The sequence below is a fragment of the Andrographis paniculata genome, unplaced genomic scaffold (assembly GCF_009805555.1).
Source record: "Andrographis paniculata isolate CXL003 unplaced genomic scaffold, ASM980555v1 Contig73END, whole genome shotgun sequence".
NCBI classification, from domain to species: domain Eukaryota; kingdom Viridiplantae; phylum Streptophyta; class Magnoliopsida; order Lamiales; family Acanthaceae; genus Andrographis; species Andrographis paniculata.
This window is the reverse complement of record NW_026137610.1, coordinates 580303-598421: the sequence shown is the minus strand read 5'-3', so window position 1 is coordinate 598421 and position 18119 is coordinate 580303. Positions and strand designations below refer to the sequence as shown.

The 18119-nt window shown below is 35.3% G+C and overlaps 5 protein-coding genes and 1 non-coding gene across 7 annotated transcripts; 5 read left to right on the top strand and 1 right to left on the bottom strand.

The window, feature by feature from the left end:
- Nucleotides 1-274: 274 nt before the first annotated feature.
- On the top strand, nucleotides 275-2376 carry LOC127265723 (rhomboid-like protein 11, chloroplastic). 2 transcript variants are annotated; one of them, XM_051295681.1, is made up of 7 exons: nucleotides 349-603; nucleotides 949-1073; nucleotides 1203-1288; nucleotides 1364-1404; nucleotides 1489-1655; nucleotides 1753-1815; nucleotides 2011-2376. In XM_051295681.1, the coding sequence occupies exons 1-7, from the start codon at nucleotides 408-410 to the stop codon at nucleotides 2170-2172; spliced, it is 840 nt and encodes a 279-aa protein (XP_051151638.1). In that variant the 5' UTR covers nucleotides 349-407; the 3' UTR covers nucleotides 2173-2376. The 2 variants fall into 2 exon arrangements, with proteins under 2 accessions (XP_051151637.1, XP_051151638.1); XM_051295680.1 differs by having other exon boundaries at nucleotides 275-603; nucleotides 1364-1655.
- A 682-nt stretch (nucleotides 2377-3058) lies between these two features.
- Nucleotides 3059-4683, top strand: LOC127265722 (GTP-binding protein At2g22870). The gene is made up of 4 exons (XM_051295679.1): nucleotides 3059-3690; nucleotides 3779-3848; nucleotides 4002-4164; nucleotides 4264-4683. Exons 1-4 carry the CDS (start codon nucleotides 3177-3179, stop codon nucleotides 4480-4482), a joined length of 966 nt encoding a protein of 321 aa, XP_051151636.1. The 5' UTR covers nucleotides 3059-3176; the 3' UTR covers nucleotides 4483-4683.
- A 1989-nt stretch (nucleotides 4684-6672) lies between these two features.
- LOC127265708 (transcription repressor OFP2-like) lies at nucleotides 6673-7859 on the top strand. Its single transcript, XM_051295657.1, has one exon. It carries the CDS (start codon nucleotides 6683-6685, stop codon nucleotides 7757-7759), a length of 1077 nt encoding a protein of 358 aa, XP_051151614.1. The 5' UTR covers nucleotides 6673-6682; the 3' UTR covers nucleotides 7760-7859.
- A 303-nt stretch (nucleotides 7860-8162) lies between these two features.
- TRNAF-GAA (transfer RNA phenylalanine (anticodon GAA)) lies at nucleotides 8163-8235 on the top strand. The gene has a single exon. It is a non-coding gene; the product is annotated as a tRNA-Phe (tRNA).
- A 1152-nt stretch (nucleotides 8236-9387) lies between these two features.
- On the bottom strand, nucleotides 9388-10320 carry LOC127265412 (indole-3-pyruvate monooxygenase YUCCA6; the record flags this gene model as incomplete). Its single annotated transcript, XM_051295191.1, has 1 exon — nucleotides 9388-10320. A coding segment is annotated over exon 1 (933 nt), but the record flags the coding sequence as incomplete, so codon positions are not given.
- Nucleotides 10321-16172: 5852 nt separating this feature from the next.
- Nucleotides 16173-17734, top strand: LOC127265676 (BURP domain protein RD22-like). Its single transcript, XM_051295611.1, has 2 exons — nucleotides 16173-16220; nucleotides 16672-17734. The coding sequence occupies exons 1-2, from the start codon at nucleotides 16173-16175 to the stop codon at nucleotides 17599-17601; spliced, it is 978 nt and encodes a 325-aa protein (XP_051151568.1). The 3' UTR covers nucleotides 17602-17734.
- The last annotated feature ends 385 nt before the right edge of the window (nucleotides 17735-18119 follow it).

Below are 18119 nucleotides of genomic sequence, written 5' to 3'. Positions count from 1 at the left end.
AAAAAAGTTATAATCAATATACAATATTTTATGTACATTAGCTGATCAATTAAATATTAATTTGATGATTATCTAGCCATCTGGTCATGTGATATCTATGAGATGAGATCTTAGATTCAGACATGGTGCTTGGTTAGTAGTACATTTGTTTTTTTTTATGATGTGGGAACCAGTCTTGCTCGAAAGTGAACTGCTATTTGTTTTTTTGTTTCAGTACACTGTACACTTGTTGTTCGATTGAATTGTGGATCCTTGAAGATGTTTGTTTATTTAGTAAGTGGGCTGAAAATGATGGGCTAATGTAACGGTTCTGTAGTTGGGCTACGTCCAATTTTAGAAAGACGCCTTTTTGTTAGTGAAAATTCGCCGCGAGAATCAGGTGGTTACGTTTCTTGGGAGTCGGAGAAATGCTACGGTTTCAGCTTCAGCCGAAGACGCTATTTCCTCCTGTGATCCATTTTAATGGCGATTCTCACTTCAAGCTCATGCCCATGGCGACGGGGGCGTTGCTTCCTACTCGGTCTGTATTCGACCCCCTTTCGTTTAAATTATCGACGAGGCCGAACTCTAGATTATGGCTTTGCAGAATGGGCAAGAATTCAGGTTAATCTCCCGCGCTCCTTGTTTATTTGAACTCTATGAATGTTTGAATTATTGCTGTTTGATTTGGTAGTCTTCATAGTTAGGTCTTTGGATTGGGGCATTTTCACAAACAGTTGGTGTGAGAATTTTGGTTCGGGAAATGTTGGGTTAGAGTGTGAATGAGTTTGAAGCTTGAGAATTCGTTTCAACGGTTAACTGCATTTTGTGTGAATTTTTCATTTTATTAATTTAAGAAAAAAGAATTTCTTGAATGGAGACTCTTACACAGTACTTTATGGCATTAAGCTTTCATTTAATCACTGCGGATTTAAATTTATTTATCTGTTTTGGTGATATTGCATTTAGACATGATATCACAGCTGGAAATTGGGAAGCCTGAAGAGAAAAGGAAGCCTGAGAAGCGAGTCAATGGCATATTTTGGATCCTACTAATAAATCTTGGTTTATATTTGGCCGATCATATATTCCAGGTTTTGAAAGACATCTTAGGTGTTATCTGTTCACTTGTTATCTTATTGGTTACTTGACATCTTGAAGCAAAACCAGAATTGACAGATGTTAGGTGATTTGTTTTAAATAAGGATGTCTTGTTATTCCAGGTTCCGTGGATTAAGGGATTGTATCTTTACCATAACCGGCCTGCATGGTACCAGTTTATAACCGCGACCTTCTGCCATTTTAGTTGGTGAGCATTCTTCTTATCTAGTAGGATGCCAGCACGATGATTTTGGAGTGGTACTGATTGAGTTGTTGCATGTAGGAATCATCTCTCTAGCAACCTGTTTTTCTTGTATATTTTTGGTGAGTTTGTGCATTTGGCTGCTAAAAAATGTTGCATTATTGGTTACTCGAAACAGATAGTTTCTAAAACTTATTGCCATCCAGGAAAACTCGTTGAAGAAGAAGAAGGGAACTTTGCTCTGTGGCTGTCTTATATTTTGACGGGTGCCGGAGCAAATCTTGTTTCTTGGTTAGTTCTGCCTAGAAATGCAGTTTCGCTTGGAGCATCTGGGGCTGTATTTGGACTCTTTGCGGTTAGCGTTCTTGTTAAGGTATAGCTTTTAAAAGTCACATAAGTTGGATATCTATATATTTTAAGCTTTCGAGACTGTTATGCGAGTGTTTTATTGAATTCCTATTCGATCCCAGATGTCCTTTGACTGGAGAAAGATTCTTGAAGTGCTTATTTTGGGGCAGTTTGTTGTTGAAAAGGTAGCTTATTACCTATGTATCGACTTATATTGGTGTTGATTAAATGAATTCTGTAGTAAAAAACATTTTAAATCTTGTTAGCTGCAGTATCTGAAGTTTGTAGAATGAGTTCGACCATTTGAAGCAATTGTAAAGCATTAAAGTACCTGATTGGGATAGTCGCTGTACTTATCACGATCATTTTTTACATTTCAGGTCATGGAAGCAGCCCAAGCTTCGGCAAGCTTGGGTGGGAACTTTCGAGGGGTCTATGCTGTACAGAATGTAAATCACATAGCACATTTATCGGGTGCCCTTATTGGTGTTCTTTTGATATGGCTTCTCAGCACCGTTCCTTCTCCTACAGAGGGGAAATAAGGTTCGAAAGGGGATACATTTTTGGCATATGTATTAGCTTTGATCGTTTGGAAATGTCTTTGATTTCTTTATTCCTTATATCAATATGACTTATTTATAATCATCAAGTTGCATAGACACCTATTGAATTATGTTCACTTCATATATTGTAATAAGCGCGAACACTGTTAATTATGGATTTTTAAATTCTATTTTGGTTGTTGATGCATTGGTAATGGCTGGAAGAGACAACTGGTAAGTTGTTGGTGTTTTGTATCAATGGTGTTTCAGGGTTACCTATGTCAATGGGGCGGGTTCGGTACGATTTTGTAGGCTGCCCCACTAGAAAATGTTAGAACTCAAAACTCGCCCCGTCCCGCTGATTCGGAGCTAATTCGACAAATCTGTTTTTTTTAAGAAAAAAATAAAATATAATTCTTTTTAAATAATTCAATACTAAAAAAAAAACTTCAAAGTGAGTCATAGTTTTAAAAAATTACAGTTTAACAATAGTCCGTAGTGATTGTGATTATAAAAAAAATTGTAAGAGAAACAAATACGAACATAAACTTTATATTTAATTTTTTTTAAATAAATAAATTATAATAATTGTTAAAATATCCGAATTCAGGTCTGGAGAGGTCTGTAATCCGCCCCGAACTCAATCGGATCTAAAATTCAAAATTTTCCGAATCAAAATTTTTAGACCCAAATTTGTCCATTAAGACCGAATCGGGGGCTGATTCGGGACAACCCGCCGCATTTGACATCTCTGTCTAGCCATCCAGGGTTTGGTGGCAATGAAATTGTAATCTTTGCAGGATGAAGGAAAGCATCTGGCTTGTGGAGCAATGCTCAGTACTATAGTCGTTACTAAATAAATGCGACTTATGCACTTTGGAAATGCGATTTTGGGATTGCTCGTCAAATCCCCTTTACTCAGTCTCTGAGTCAGGCATCGTCTCCTTCCTCGCAGCCCCAAATAGGGCGAACTGCACTTCACTGCAGAGTGGGGCTAAGCAATAATGTTTCTGCTTACTCATAGATTGCCAATCGTGCCTTCCCATTCCTTAATTTCCTCTCTCACCTCTCCCAAATCCCAGAATTTGTTCCTATATACCTCAGCCTTCGTATCCAAATCCATCGCTTCACCTCTCTGCCATTTCTCCACCGCCGTAGCGCAGGAGCAGGAACAGGACCACGACAACGACCACGTTCAGGGAAAGGAAATCCGGCCGCTCTCCCTGGAGGAGCTCTTCCTGCCGCCGGAGACGGACGTGTCGTCTCTGAAATTAGACGCAGCGGCGCCATTGAGCGCGAGAATATTGAAGGGTTCCAACATTGTCCTGAGCAAATACGCCGGCGGCGGCGTGGACGTTGAGGCTGCGGAGTTTGTGAAAAGCAGTGTGAGGACGGAGGACTGCCCCGCCGACGGAGCTCCGGAGTTCGCCCTCGTCGGGCGGTCCAATGTGGGGAAATCTTCGCTACTGAATTCTCTCGTCAGACGCAAACGTCTCGCCCTCACTTCTAAGAAGCCAGGTACATTACATACGTTTCATCCATCCTTGTTGTAAATTTGCAGATTGCCTCTGGTTTGATTGATTGTGTAAGAACTCAAATTCCTCAGGGAAGACCCAATGCATCAATCATTTTCGGATTAATGATAGCTGGTACCTCGTAGATTTGCCTGGTTATGGGTATGAATCATCACCAAATTTGTTCCTTGCAGCATATTAACATGTCCGGTGTAATAATTTCTATGGAATTGAAGCTGAATTCTTGCTTTAGTTTACCTTTTAGTGTTGTGGATACTTAAAAAAACCATATGTGTCTGCTGGTTAACTAAACAGGTATGCAGCAGCACCACACGAGGTTCGGACAGATTGGGGAAAGTTCACCAAGGATTATTTCCTTACCCGGCCGACACTGGTCTCTGTGTTCCTCCTCATCGACGCCAGCATCCCTGTAAAAAGAATCGATCTTGATTATGCAAGCTGGTTGGGACAAAATCAGGTTTGTAATGCCGAGTGGATTCCGTCATGATGAATGATATATATATATTAAGAGCAGTGTTTGTCGGTTCTTGATACACAATTGTTGTGATTTGATCAGATACCAATGACGTTGATATTCACGAAATGCGACAAACGGAAGAAGAAGAGGAAAGGCGGGAAAAGGCCGGAGGAGAATGTGCAGGAGTTTCAGGCATCCATACGCGAGTTCTTCCAGACAGCGCCCCCGTGGATCATGACGAGCAGCGTCATGAATCAAGGGCGTGACGAGATATTGCTGCACATGTCGCAGTTAAGGAACTACTGGCTTAAGCATTGACATCCATCCATCCATGCATCCCCTAAAGAATCTCCTCTAAGTTTGTGGATTTAGCTTTCGAATATTTATTACACATATATATACAGACACAAGATCAAGATGAATCAGCTTCTCAACTTTGTCTGTTTTTGTGTATTTAGTTAGTTCCTGCAATGATGACATAGCACTTAATACAGTTGAGGCAGAGTTTAGTTTTGAACATTCCATGGTCTATTGGTCGTATCATTACATAAAGTTGCATCAATAAGGAGTAGAGCAGTTTGGGATTTCTTGACATGGTGGGCTTGTGTTTTCTGTAAAAAAAATAAATTTTTGGGCACATTTCGTAACAAAATTCAGTTTTCAAATTGGCCCATGAGGATTTTGAGCCCAGGTTTAACTTAAATATGTATATTTATAGTGCAAATATTAATATATATATTGGCAGCTAATGCTTATGTAATGTTATGATTGACCTCAACACAAAAGTAAAAAAAATCTATGTAGTATATATTGTATTAATTTAAATTATGCAGAGACTGTATTTTTTTTTTTTTGTTATCAGTGAAGTGTTGATTCAGTAAACCATTCCTTGGTATATCATCTCTTTCTCATTAATTCAAAAGTGTGTTATGTTTTGGACTCCATCAAAGTAAAATATTTTTTATTTCAGTAAATAATTGTATCATTCATTTGTTATTCTTGTACTATAAAGTTACAAATATATCAACTATTACTCACTCCCATTAAAATTTATGTAAAGAAAGAAATATATAAGCATAGTTTTGGATTTTAGATGTATCAAGTAATTCTAAAAGAACCCAAATCAACCATGTTGTCTCTTTCTCTTGTTTGGATATTATTCTTGTAATGTGAGCAATGCATATCTTATATGTATATACATTATGAAAAAAAAATAAATTCAATTGTACTATAATTTTCTTGGTCCAATTATTACCCACCCACGTTCAACAAGGATAATAATTTGATTGTATATAACACGTTGGAAGTAAATGGAGCATAATCCTATTAGTAAAGTTATATGTTGCAGAAGAAGATACACACAAAAACAAATAATTCAAATTCAAATTGGGAAGGGAAAAACAAATCCTCAAGTATCTTGACAGATTCCACTAAATTTTACGAGCAAAAAGACGACATGCATAGATTCTTAAAAAGACAAAATAATAAAAAATAGTGCTTTGAAATCACATAAACAAGCCTTGGCAACATCAAAACACAAATTAATTAACTACTAAACGAGTGGGATTTGGGTGTTATGTGAGCTGCATAAGTACAACACAAACAAGACAAATATATATATGCATTTAATTTAAAATCTGTATGTCACACTAGGAAATAAAAAGAATCACATCACCATAAGTCAATTAATCTGTATTAATGGGAACTCACAGTCGCAGATAGACTTTGTCAAAACTGACATGAAAACCCATGATGTATAAATGACTGTAAAAATAAAATAAAATAAATAATAGTATCTGATCATTTGTGACTGTGAGTGTGTGTGTGTGTCCAAGAAGAAAGGGTGAAACAATTTAAGAGCTTTGTTTGGTAGCTTTTGGATTCAAAAATAAAAATAAAAATAAAAATCAGATGTGAAAACTACACAGACAAAAACATTGCAAGAGGTTGAAATTTGGTAGAGATGATGAGATAACAACAATAATAATAATAATAATAATAATAATAATGTAATTGATTTTTATTTATTTAATGACAACAACTTTATTTTTTTAAAAATTTAACTATAAATATAAAGAATAGCATGGAAATCTGGGACCAAAGAGTACGTGTATGTCGTGTAGCTTTTGGTGAAGTTGGAGTTTGAAATTCCTGCAACGCTACTCTTTCTGTTCTCTTCTCTTTGGAACCTTCTCACTCACTGAAAGATGCCCGGCCCGGCCCGGCCCGACCCAAATTTAATTTAATTTATTATTATTTTTCAAGTCAGCCCCATATATCTGCAGCCTCATATATATATATATATATACATATATTGTTTGATTTGTATGGGGGGATTGAAAAGGACATAAGCTTGTTGACATTCTGCGACTCTGAGAATACGCCGCTGCACACGGAGCTATATATATATATATATATACATACAGGTGTGTGTATTTCGTGTCTGTGCTGTATCTATATATATATATATATATCGTTCGTATATCGATCGATCAGTATCGTCTATTATCTGATCTGAATGAATTGGATGGAGAGTTGCAGCGGCAATAACGATCATAATTCAATCGTGAAAGCTGTGTGTCGGCTTCTGCCGTCGTCGTTGGGGTCTTGCCATCTCCGAAGGCTTATTCGCGGCGACGTTGCTGACAGCAGCTCCGTCGTCGTCTCAAAGAAGATATTCTTGCGCCATGAAAACGACCTCTCTTCTTCATTATCGTCTAATTTCTCAAACCCTAGAAAAGTAGTCCCCTCTCCCTCTGCTCCTAATAATTATTACCATAATTATTATTCTCCTGCAACTGCAACTGCAACAGCAGCAGCAGCAGCTTATAAAGGAATCTGCAGAAAGAGCAGCAGCCGATTTCCTGGGGATTCTCTGAAGAAGAACAAGGGGAAAGGGAAAGGGAAAGTGGTGGTTGTGGACACGAGAAAGAGGGTTTCGAATGTCGTCAGTTCCTCATCGTACAGTACTGGGGGCGGATGGTTCAGCAGCAGCGACGAGAAGCCGCGCCGGCACGACGCCGCCGTCGAATCCGACACTTTTTTCAGCCTGACGTCTTCCAACTCCGCCGCCGGCGACTCTTTCCGCCTGAAATCCAGCCGGAGATTCTCGGAAGAGATCATGAAACGCATCGATGAAAGAGGAAACCGCTCCTTTTCGTCTGTGAATTCTTCCAAATCTCGCCGGAGAAGCTTCGCTACGTCGACGTCGGGCAAAGTCGCCGGTGGTAATAAGAAGAAACTCGAAGCGACCTCCGATCATCAATTGTCGATCGACCAGATTTACTACTCCAAAAACGGCGAGTCGGGTTCCCGGCGGCGGCGTCGTCGGCGCCGGAGATGTAGAAAAAGTCTGGAAGTGGAATCGGCGGCGGGGATCCTGAAAGAGAGCTACGCGGTGGAGAAGAGGTCGGTGGATCCTCGGAGCGATTTCAGGGCATCAATGGTGGAAATGATAATGGAGAAGCAGATGGTCGGAGCCGGCGACGAATTGGAGAGGCTGCTGCTGTGTTTCTTGTCGTTGAATTCACCTTCCTATCACGCCATCATCATCGATGTTTTCACTGAGATTTGCGAGACATTGTTCACTAATTAATTAATTAGTTAGAAATGAATTAATTAATGAATAATGCAATGCCCTTTAATTTTAATTGTATTTCTATGTATGCAAATATTCATCATTGTTCTTCACCATCATTCATTCTTTCTTGCAATTTATGTTACTTTTACTTCATTTCAGTTACGTTGTATGCTAATTCAATCAATTGTTTCAAATCCATATAACTCAATTGGAAATTTTCATAGATTAATTCTTGAGTTTCTGCGTATATAAATATAGATATATATTTGAAATTAAATAAGCTCAACCTACAATCAAGAAATAAAAAAAGTCCTAACAAGAAATGATGTTTAATTAGTTAGTTTCAGGGTCTTTAATTTAATGTTCAAAATATGTTTAGCAAATATATATAAATATATATCAAAAATTAATAACAAAAGCGGGGATAGCTCAGTTGGGAGAGCGTCAGACTGAAGATCTGAAGGTCACGTGTTCGATCCACGTTCACCGCACGGCATTATTTCTCTACTTTTGTGTTGCGATTTCTCATCCAGGACTTGAACTCCCAGGTGTCCCCAAAATCAGCCTCCACTCCACCTATCAGATTTTGTCATTTTAATCGATAGTGTATATATAGCAACAATTAATTTAACAAAAAGAGCTAATTTCCAAAGGCAATGATTGGTTGCTGCGTCCTTTTACTAAAAGTGTGATTCCATCGATCCATCTGATGCTAAGTGGCATTTAGAAAATTACAATTCACCTTTTTGCCCTAAAAAGATCGAAAAGAAAACATATATACTTGTCGGGTTCAATGAATTCTTTCTTTCTCATTACGTTAAATCAACTAATTAAAAACAACGTGCAGTGCATATACAGATTCCCATGTCCTTAATTATACTATCATCAAAAGCTATCTTTAGCTGTATTTAATTATATTCGTGATTTTCATTTGTTTATATATATATATAGCCAATTTAGAAACATGCACACACACAACACACACACACACACACATATATATATATATATGTATAGCATCATGGAGAACTTAATCAAAGCATCGTGTTCATGTGATCTTATTCATGACATTAGGGTTTTTCCTTTCAGTTAAGTAGTGCAGGGAATTATTACTGTGATTATAATTACCAATATGACAATAGTATTAATGCAATTGTGTGAGCATTGTGCAGAGATGAGATTATTATAATTATAATTGTTATTATTATTGCGAGTGGCAGTGGCAGTGGCAGTGGCAGTGGTGGTTTGATGAATAATATCGGCTGCAATTCTGTTGGCATCCATGGAAGCTCCCATAAGGCCACGTTTGGTGAACCCCACTGCATATACCCCGCATTTGCCTTTCCACCCATTCCCAAATTCGCTTTCCTGAACAATATTAGTATCAATTTAATAATAATAATAATAATAATAATAATACTAAATTAATAATAATAATAATAAGAATAATATACCTTCAACCAACATGGGACGTTGCTTCTGTAACCAGTTGCCAGGATTATTGCATCGAATCTCCTTCTTCTCCCATCCACAAATTCAACTGTTCTTCCACTTCTCAACCGTTGGATTGCGGGATATACCTGCATGCATTTTTAATTAATTATTTAATATTAGATTAAAAAAAATTGATTTATATTAATGCATGCCTTAATATCCCCAGTCCTAATTTTCTCAAGAGTTCCCACGTCCAGCACAGGAGTTTTCCCCGACCGGTTCTTCAGCTCCAGCGGGCCCATCCGGGGCCGATCCAGCCCGAACCGGGCGGTATCCCCTAGCGCCACACGTGCTGCAACTAACAGAAGCCGGTCCACCAGGCGGACCGGCAGCCACTTGAGCAACCACATAGACACCCCGAAGGTGGACCTCCCCAGGAACTCCCTGGGCAGCACGTGCACTGCCTCCCGGACCACGAGCGCCGCCGCCGCATTGTGGTTGCACAGATCCAGGCACACCTCCATCCCCGAATTCCCACAACCCACCACCAGCACCTTCTTCCCCGAATACGCCCCTCCATTTTTGTACCCGCACGTGTGCATCACGTGCCCCCCGAACTCCGCCATCCCCTCAATCTCCGGCACCACCGCCTCCGCATTCTCCCCCGTCGCCGCGATCAGCCACCGGCACGCGTACTCCACCGTCGCCCCCTCCGCCGTCGACGCCGTCACCCTCCACCACTTCCCGTCGAACTCCGCCCTCTCTACCCGCTGATTGAACGCCGGCCGGATCTCAAACTTGTCGGCGTACGCCTCTAAGTACTGGATGAACTGCTCTTTGCAAGGGTACGTCGGAAAATCCGCCGGAAAAGGCATCAGCGGCAGCTCGCAGAATTGCTTCGGCAGATGCAATTTCAGGCGGTCGTAGGTCTTCAATTGCCACAAAGAAGCTATGCAATTGGACCTCTCGATCACCAGCGATTGCACCCCTTTCGATTTCAGGCAAGCCGCCGCCGCCAGCCCCGACGGGCCCGCCCCGACGATCACCGGCCCCGGGAACCAGACGCTGCGTGATTTTAAATTATTGTACGGATCGCCGCCGCCATTAATTCCTTGTTCCATCTCCCTCGAGTAATCATCCATCATTGCCAACGAATAGAGCTACAATCTATACATATATGTCTGTATATATATATATATTGAATGAAAATTTAATATAAAAATTAATTAATTAAACACATTAACGATTATATACATATAAATATACATATTTAATTTGCAAAGTGTTGTAAGTGTTGAGTTGCTTTAATTTAAAAAGTGGTGTGTTCAATCACATGATCATCTCTATGTTCCACTTTCTCTATATAACATTATTATCTTTAATTATAAGTTGTCTTTTTGTTGGGGATGAACTGAAATTGGTATATACATATATACAATTAACATCTATAATATCATCACATTAAAATTTTTCTTATACCTCATTTTATTTATTATTTGATCTAATATATATATACACTTTTTATAGAACAATATATTTGATGGGTTTTGTTGAATTATATCATTATATTTTTTGAAATATATATATATATATATATTTGGAAATTTCATGTACATTAAAAACTTTACAATTGTATATTGATATTTGTTTAATTGAATTTAATTTTTAATTCGACTAACTCAATACATAATGTCATGGGTTAAGGTAGTTTGTTCAGTTAAATATTAATTAATTAGTTTCGTGTATATTATTATATATGAGTCTTTATCATGTCAATTATTGAAATCATCATGAGTGACATGTCAATTTTTGGTTCAAATAGAAGTTTGCCAACTTTTCACATCATAAATTTAATTTATAGTATTAGTGATGATATATATTTTTGTATACATGTCCATATTGTCTTAACCTGTCAAAAATTTTACATTAAATTTAGAGTAGTAGTTTATAGTAATTATTAAAGGCGTTAATAGAAGTTTCTGGACGTGTAGTATGCATGCATGCATGCATGTCATCCTTCCTTTAGGCCTCTCGTGAATTCAAGTGTTTTAAGTATATAACATTTGGAAACATGCCTAATACTAATTATTTATTGACTTCTTTAAATAATAATAAGGGTTTAATATATTGGGCTGAAGGTGATGGCTGTATAATAATTAAATTTGATTCTTATCTTTCTTCTTCTAATTGATGGAACAACTAAATAAAATATATAAGCTGATTAATATATGAAAAAGTTATTTCTGTCCACTAATAATTATATTATATTATATATAACTGGGTATGGATACACATTCTTAACTTTCATATATATATATATATTATATTAAGCCATCTTTTCATCACCAATAACAGCAATAATTATTGCTTAATGCATCACAATAAACCCAATTAGATGCACTAATTACTTAGTTAAGTGATTGCATATAATATGATATTATTTAATAAGTATCATCATTAGTAGGGTCTAGAGATCAATAATCTCTTGAGTTTAGTTGAATCTAACAGGAAAATAATTAAGATTTGTGACATGATCAAGATGGGTTTCCACTTTCCACCCATTATTTTTCTTTTAGTTGGTAGGAATTCTTTTTAAAACAAGAAATAAAAAAATTGGGTTTGTTTATTTTAATTCATATAGTTACCCCCTCAATCAACTGATTATTCTTATTAATTGAAAATTTTATATCAGCAAATTTTAAAACATGAGTATATATATATGTATATATATATTGGTGCAATTATTAAATACATATAAGTATGAATTCAATATATGCTTGTTGATTGTGATGATAATGGTGACATTGCAACATTATCACTGAATTATAACTTTGACAATCTTGAGAATGATACTAAAATTTTCGGGTTTGGTTTGTTTTAGTTTGGTTTGATTTTATGTTTTTTTATTTAAGTTTTTTGTTTAAGCCGTATTTTAATATAATGTTTGAGATCAAAACCAAATAAAACCTTAATAGTTATAATATTAGTTTAGTAATTTGCCACTAAAAATAATAAATAAAAATATAGATTAATAAATATAATATATTTTATATAAATAAATATGAAATACGATATATACATTAAATAATTAAATATTACAAATCATTAAAAATATAAATGAACTCGTTCAAAAACAAAAGGTGATTTTTACTTTGAAAGTATTTGAGTACTTCCACAGGAAGTAATTGAAAAGCATTCAAAGCAAAAAGGCCCATGCAAACCATGTTTATATAAGGTATCTTTTTTTGTCTATTTTTTTTTAAATAAATAAATAAATAAACTGAAATTAATATTATTTATTTTTTACAATTTTCAATAAAAATATATTAATTTTTTTTATCAAAATATTATTTAAATAAAAATTCAAATTAATAGTTATTTTAAATTAGTTTCAAATTACAATAAAACAAATTTTAAATTTACATTTAGTTTTACTTTATTCATCAAAATATTTTATTCAAAATTATTCAATTAAATATCTTTATTTAGTATATTATTAAAAATAATTTTTTATTTAAAAAATCACATCAAATATTTTTTTTATATTATATTATTTTAATTTAAAATTTCAATTTGATATTAATTTGAATTCTTATTTTAAATAGCATTTTAATACTATGATATTTTATAAAAAGATAATATATTTTTATTAAAAAGTATGTCAAATATATAATATTTGTTTTTGTTTAAAATGATAAAAGAATAAACGGCTATTATGTTATGGTGTGTGTATATTAATATATTTAAATAGATCCAAATGAAGCTAGAAAAAGGGGGAAAGGAAGCTTTTCAATTTATGTTCGACTGAAGTCGCGTTTCTCGAGTGAAAGTAAAAGTGCGCTTTTAACATAAATTAGTATTGTTAATAATAATATTAAATATAGCACACCCAAACTTTAAATTCTTATTTGAATTAAACAATGTTTGAAACACAAGTAGATATATACTCTCTTCGTCCCATATCATTTGTCTCTATTTTTTATTTTCGTCCGTCTTATATAACTTGTTCTTTCTATTTTTGAAAATATAATTATACATTTTAATGGTATTTAAAATTTTTAAATTTTCTTAATTTTAATTAAACTATTTACTTATTTTAATCTTAATCTATAATTATTTTTACTAAATAATAATTATTTTTACTAATACACTTCTTAATTACTTACTAATTATACTTTACATAAATTCTCGTGTCTACAGTAATACACGATATTACATGGGACGGAGGGAGTATATGATTTGTTCTTTTACCATTTTAAATTTAAATTAATATTATTATTTATTTTATACAGTTTTCTCGATAAAAATATATTATTTTCTCTCAGAAAAATATTATATCAAAATATTATTTAAAAAATATACAAATCAACAATTAATTTCAAACTACGATAAAAAAAAAAAAATACTCCCTCTTTTTACTATTATTTTTATTTTGAGCTTATGTTTCCAATATTTATATAGATATTTTTACTTTATACTCAATTTTTCATTAATTTTCTTTTATCAATATAGTTTATAAATTCCTTACAAATAAAAAAAAAAAAAAAAAAAAAAAAAACCATCAAAATTATATCACCTAAAAATCGCTAAAATAAAAAAAAAGGAAAGAAAACAAGAAAATAGAACTGAGGTAGTATATGAAATATGATATTAAAAAAAATAGTTTCTTTTGGCTAATGTATCAATGCATATTTGTCGCTTATGTTTGTTCAATATTTACAAGATGTTTACCCATCAAAAAATTAATTTTAGCTTAGTATGTAAATAATTGTTAGCTCTATATATTAGACAATATAGAAGACCGAATCTTAAAATGAAATCAGATAATTATTTTTAGATCAATTCATCCAAAAGATGACTTAAGAGTTCGATTATTCCCAAAAGATGACTTTAATTCATCCAAGTGATACAAGCCCAATTCTATTATTTTTCAATATGGCTAATCAAATGTGATATGCAAACCTTGATTTTTTATTTATTTTTTTAACCCTAATCTACTCATTAATTTTGAAATAAGCTTAGCATTAAAACTTCGATTGGTGCCAACATTAATATTCTTCTACATATGTGGGTGGTCCAAAATATTGATTTTATTATTATTGTTATCCTTTTAAAAAATAAATAAATAAAAAGTAAACATTCATAAATCATAATACCGATTTCATGAGTTTCGTGTTTGTTAAGGATCAATATGCTGAAAGTTAATAGCAGTTAATATTTTAATTTCTTAATAAATTTTTGCTGCATATAGACTCAAATTGGGTCCCAAATCCACATTACAACACACTAAACTTATTAAATATTGACGTAAAACAAAATCAGAGTCATTTGAAATTAACCAAAAAAAAAAAATTAAAATATAATTGTTGATGCTAATTTTCAATAATAAAAAGTAAAATTCAAAAATAGAATATTATTTTCGAATTTGATATAATTAGTGTTTGAGATTAGGAATCTCTAAACACTGCACGGTACATAAATAAAAATTGGAAAATATATGCTGCAAATTGAAATTTAAATGATGATCTCCGAATCATTGACTTTGCTCTCGTTTAAAGATGATTGAAGATACCTTACCAGTTGTTGACCCCAATCCTTAAATACTCATCAGAAACAGTACCTGGAACCGTCGCCCGAACGGTTACAACGCCTCCCCTCAACCGTCTATCAATTCTCCTTTTGCTGAGACACGTTCTTACCCAACGCGTCACTCAACCGACCAAGCTACTGCTCTCACTTTATCCCCGCAACAGCCGATTTGCCCGTCCAACTGCAGACCAACCGACCTGCCTGTCCGACCGCAGACAAATCGACCTACCTGTCCGACCACAGACCTTCCGATCTACTTGTCCGACCATGTACCTTCCGACTTGCTTATCTGACTACAGATCAACCGACCTGTCTGTTCAACCGCAGACCTTCCGACTTATTTATCCAACTGCAGATCAACCGACCTGTCTGTCCGACCGCGGACCTTCCGACTTGCTTATCCGACCGCGTACCATCCGACTCGCGGACCATCCGACTTGTGGACCATCCGACTTGTGAACCGCCCGACCCGTGTACCATCCGACTTGCGGACCATCCGACTTGTGAACCGTCCGACCCGCGGACCATTCGACTTATGGACTGTCTGACTCGCCTATTTCCTTAGAAGGACGTCCGATTCAATCGATTATCTTGAAATACCCCTTGATAAGTCTGACGGACCCAATTACAGGCCCACATCTTCTTCTAGCTTAAGTCTTTTAACCTAATTATAAATTTCATACGTAACAATAATATATTAAATAAACATTAAAAGATTGTTTAGATAAGAGGTTTTTGAAAATTTAGAAGTTTTGAAAAAAGTAAAAAAATTATTATTTGATTTGATGTTTTGTGAGAAAAAAAATGTATTTGATATGATGTTTTTTGAAAAATGAATAATGCCAAATGAATGAAAATGTGTTGCGTAACCATGACATTAATTTGACCAATTTATAAGATGAAATAATGCAGCACCATGTTGAGTATCATCAAATTGGAAGTCCCGTAAGGAATGACCGGTTGTGTAGGGGTTGGACTTTTTGACCGTGAGGTCATGAGTTTGATTAATTATATATACTCCCTCCGTCCCATAACAAAGTATCTATTTTTCCATTTTAGTCCGTCCCATAACAAAGTATCCATTTTCTTTTTTAGTAACTGTACTATCTACCTAACATTACAAATACCTTTACAACTTACAATATATTATACAAATGTCATTACATTTATATCATACATACTAATAAGTTTATTTTAGTCATTTCTACTTTATTTTTACTATATCTCAATATATTACTAATATTTCTAAAACTATGTGAAAAAATAAATGAATATTTAATTTCGGGAGGGAGTACATATATTCAACACCATGCATTAATTAGGTATGCATGCATGACATTTACATATATATATATATATATATAAGTGTAACTAGATCAAAGTCTTCATAATTAAATTTTAGAAAATGGAGCTCGTCAAGGTTCACCGTTTCATGCTAGCAATATTTCTGTCTGTAAGTTATTATTACTACTATTTTTCATTAGTCATATGCATAGTGAGTTTAAAGTTTTATACTTAGATTGTTCTGAATTCAAATTTTGTTTCAAGTTAAAATAAATATTTGAATAGTTAACATGCATCTTGTTTTTACTTTGCGTCTTCATATTTTGATTTTATATAGTATTAGAATAAAAATAAAAACATTAAATATAACCATTCTTCACATTAAGAATGAAGTCTTTTTCTTTTAAAAAAAAAATATATAAATAAGCATTAAATATTATACTATTGTTTAATAGAAAAAATATAGCGAATATATAATATGAAAAAAAGAAAAAAAGAAAAAGAAAAGAAAATAAGACAACCAAAGCAATTTTGTGCACATGCCAATTCTATCAATAAAAAAAATAATATTTATTACGCTTGTACACGTGTTAAACGGTGATTGGATGTCTTTGGTTCAGGTCGCAATAATGGTTGCAAGCCAACATGATACCGACTACAACAACGAGAAGATTCCAGAAGCTTCCTGGACCTCAATGCCCGATTCTCTCAAACAGCTCCTTACCCAAACCTGGTCTGAGGAGAAGATCCCCTCCGCAATCGTCGGTCCCGGCGGCCTCAATGTCCACGCCGGCACGCCGGGCGCCGGCTCCAACGTACACGTCGGAGTCGGCGGCGTCAGCGTCAGAACCGGCGGGCCTGGCCAGCGCAGAAGCGTCGACGTCAACCCGATTCCGACCAAGGGCATAACAGTCCAAACTCCCAGAGGCGCCGTTCGGGTCCACGTCGGCGTCAACCCCTTCCAGTACGGCATCGTCGCCGACGACAAGGACCTCCGCGACAATCCCATGGCGTCGCTGTTCTTCTTCGAGAAAGACCTCCGGCCGGGCAACAAATTGAACGCCCAATTCGTCGATTCCGACGCCGCGCCGGTTGCGTCCTCGCCGGAATATTCCGACTGCGAGAGGTCGGCGCGATCGTCGTCCGACGAGGGCGTCTGCGCGAATTCCCTGAAATCGATGGCCGATTTCGCCGTTTCCAAGCTGGGGAAAGATGTTCAGGCGATGACGACGGCGGTGGAGGATTCCGGCGAGATGAAGGAGTACGAAATTGTGGCGGTGAATAAAATGGACGGCGACCAAGGGGCGGTGGCGTGCCACCTCCAGGATTCTGCGTATTACTGCCACGTGGCGAACCCTACGGTGGCGTATCAGGTGTCGATGGTGGGCGGCGACGGATCCAAGGCGGAGGCGGCGGCGGCGTGCCACGAGGACACGTCGGAATGGAACCCTGAGACTTTTGCTTTGAAGGCGGTGAAGGCGGAGCCCGGCGAGGAATCCGTCTGCCATTTCATGCCGATGGGTGACGTGGCTTGGGTTTCTAGGCACTAGACTGGATTATAGGACTATAACTACCTAGGGTTTCGAGACGACGTCGTTCCGCTACCTTAATAAATTAATTAATAAATAAATAAATTCGTTGTGAATTCAGGCATAAATCTCATTGGTGGTTATAGGATAATACCATTATGAATTTATGATTATATGTTTAAATTATTCCTTCCATCCGGATATTTTTTTTTTTTAATCTAATTATTCGCTAAATTTAACCATAGTTTATTTGTAGAAAATAATTTTATACGTTTATATTTATTATTTTTACTTTGACAATAATATCACTAATTTTTAATTATTCATTATTCTTTTACAGATTATTTCATAATTTTTTTATAATATTTTATTTTATTTTAATTTTATATTAAAATATAACTATTTTTTTAATCTTCTACCAGAAAAAGTATTAATTAATTGTTTATATTATATTCAATATTTATATTTTATATTCATTTAACACAAATTTTAATAAATTTATTATTAAATTAATTGATTGTAATATAATGTGAAAATAT

Coding starts and splice junctions, on each gene's coding strand:
- LOC127265723 (XM_051295680.1), top strand. CDS start 408: ATGCTACGGTTTCAGCTTCAGCCGAAGACGCTATTTCCTCCTGTGATC. Junction 1,074..1,202: donor TGGCCGATCATATATTCCAG/GTTTTGAAAGAC, acceptor TTGTTATTCCAG/GTTCCGTGGATTAAGGGATT. Junction 1,289..1,363: donor ACCTTCTGCCATTTTAGTTG/GTGAGCATTCTT, acceptor TGTTGCATGTAG/GAATCATCTCTCTAGCAACC.
- LOC127265722 (XM_051295679.1), top strand. CDS start 3,177: ATGTTTCTGCTTACTCATAGATTGCCAATCGTGCCTTCCCATTCCTTA. Junction 3,691..3,778: donor CCTCACTTCTAAGAAGCCAG/GTACATTACATA, acceptor CAAATTCCTCAG/GGAAGACCCAATGCATCAAT. Junction 3,849..4,001: donor GTAGATTTGCCTGGTTATGG/GTATGAATCATC, acceptor TTAACTAAACAG/GTATGCAGCAGCACCACACG.
- LOC127265708 (XM_051295657.1), top strand. CDS start 6,683: ATGAATTGGATGGAGAGTTGCAGCGGCAATAACGATCATAATTCAATC.
- LOC127265676 (XM_051295611.1), top strand. CDS start 16,173: ATGGAGCTCGTCAAGGTTCACCGTTTCATGCTAGCAATATTTCTGTCT. Junction 16,221..16,671: donor TGCTAGCAATATTTCTGTCT/GTAAGTTATTAT, acceptor TCTTTGGTTCAG/GTCGCAATAATGGTTGCAAG.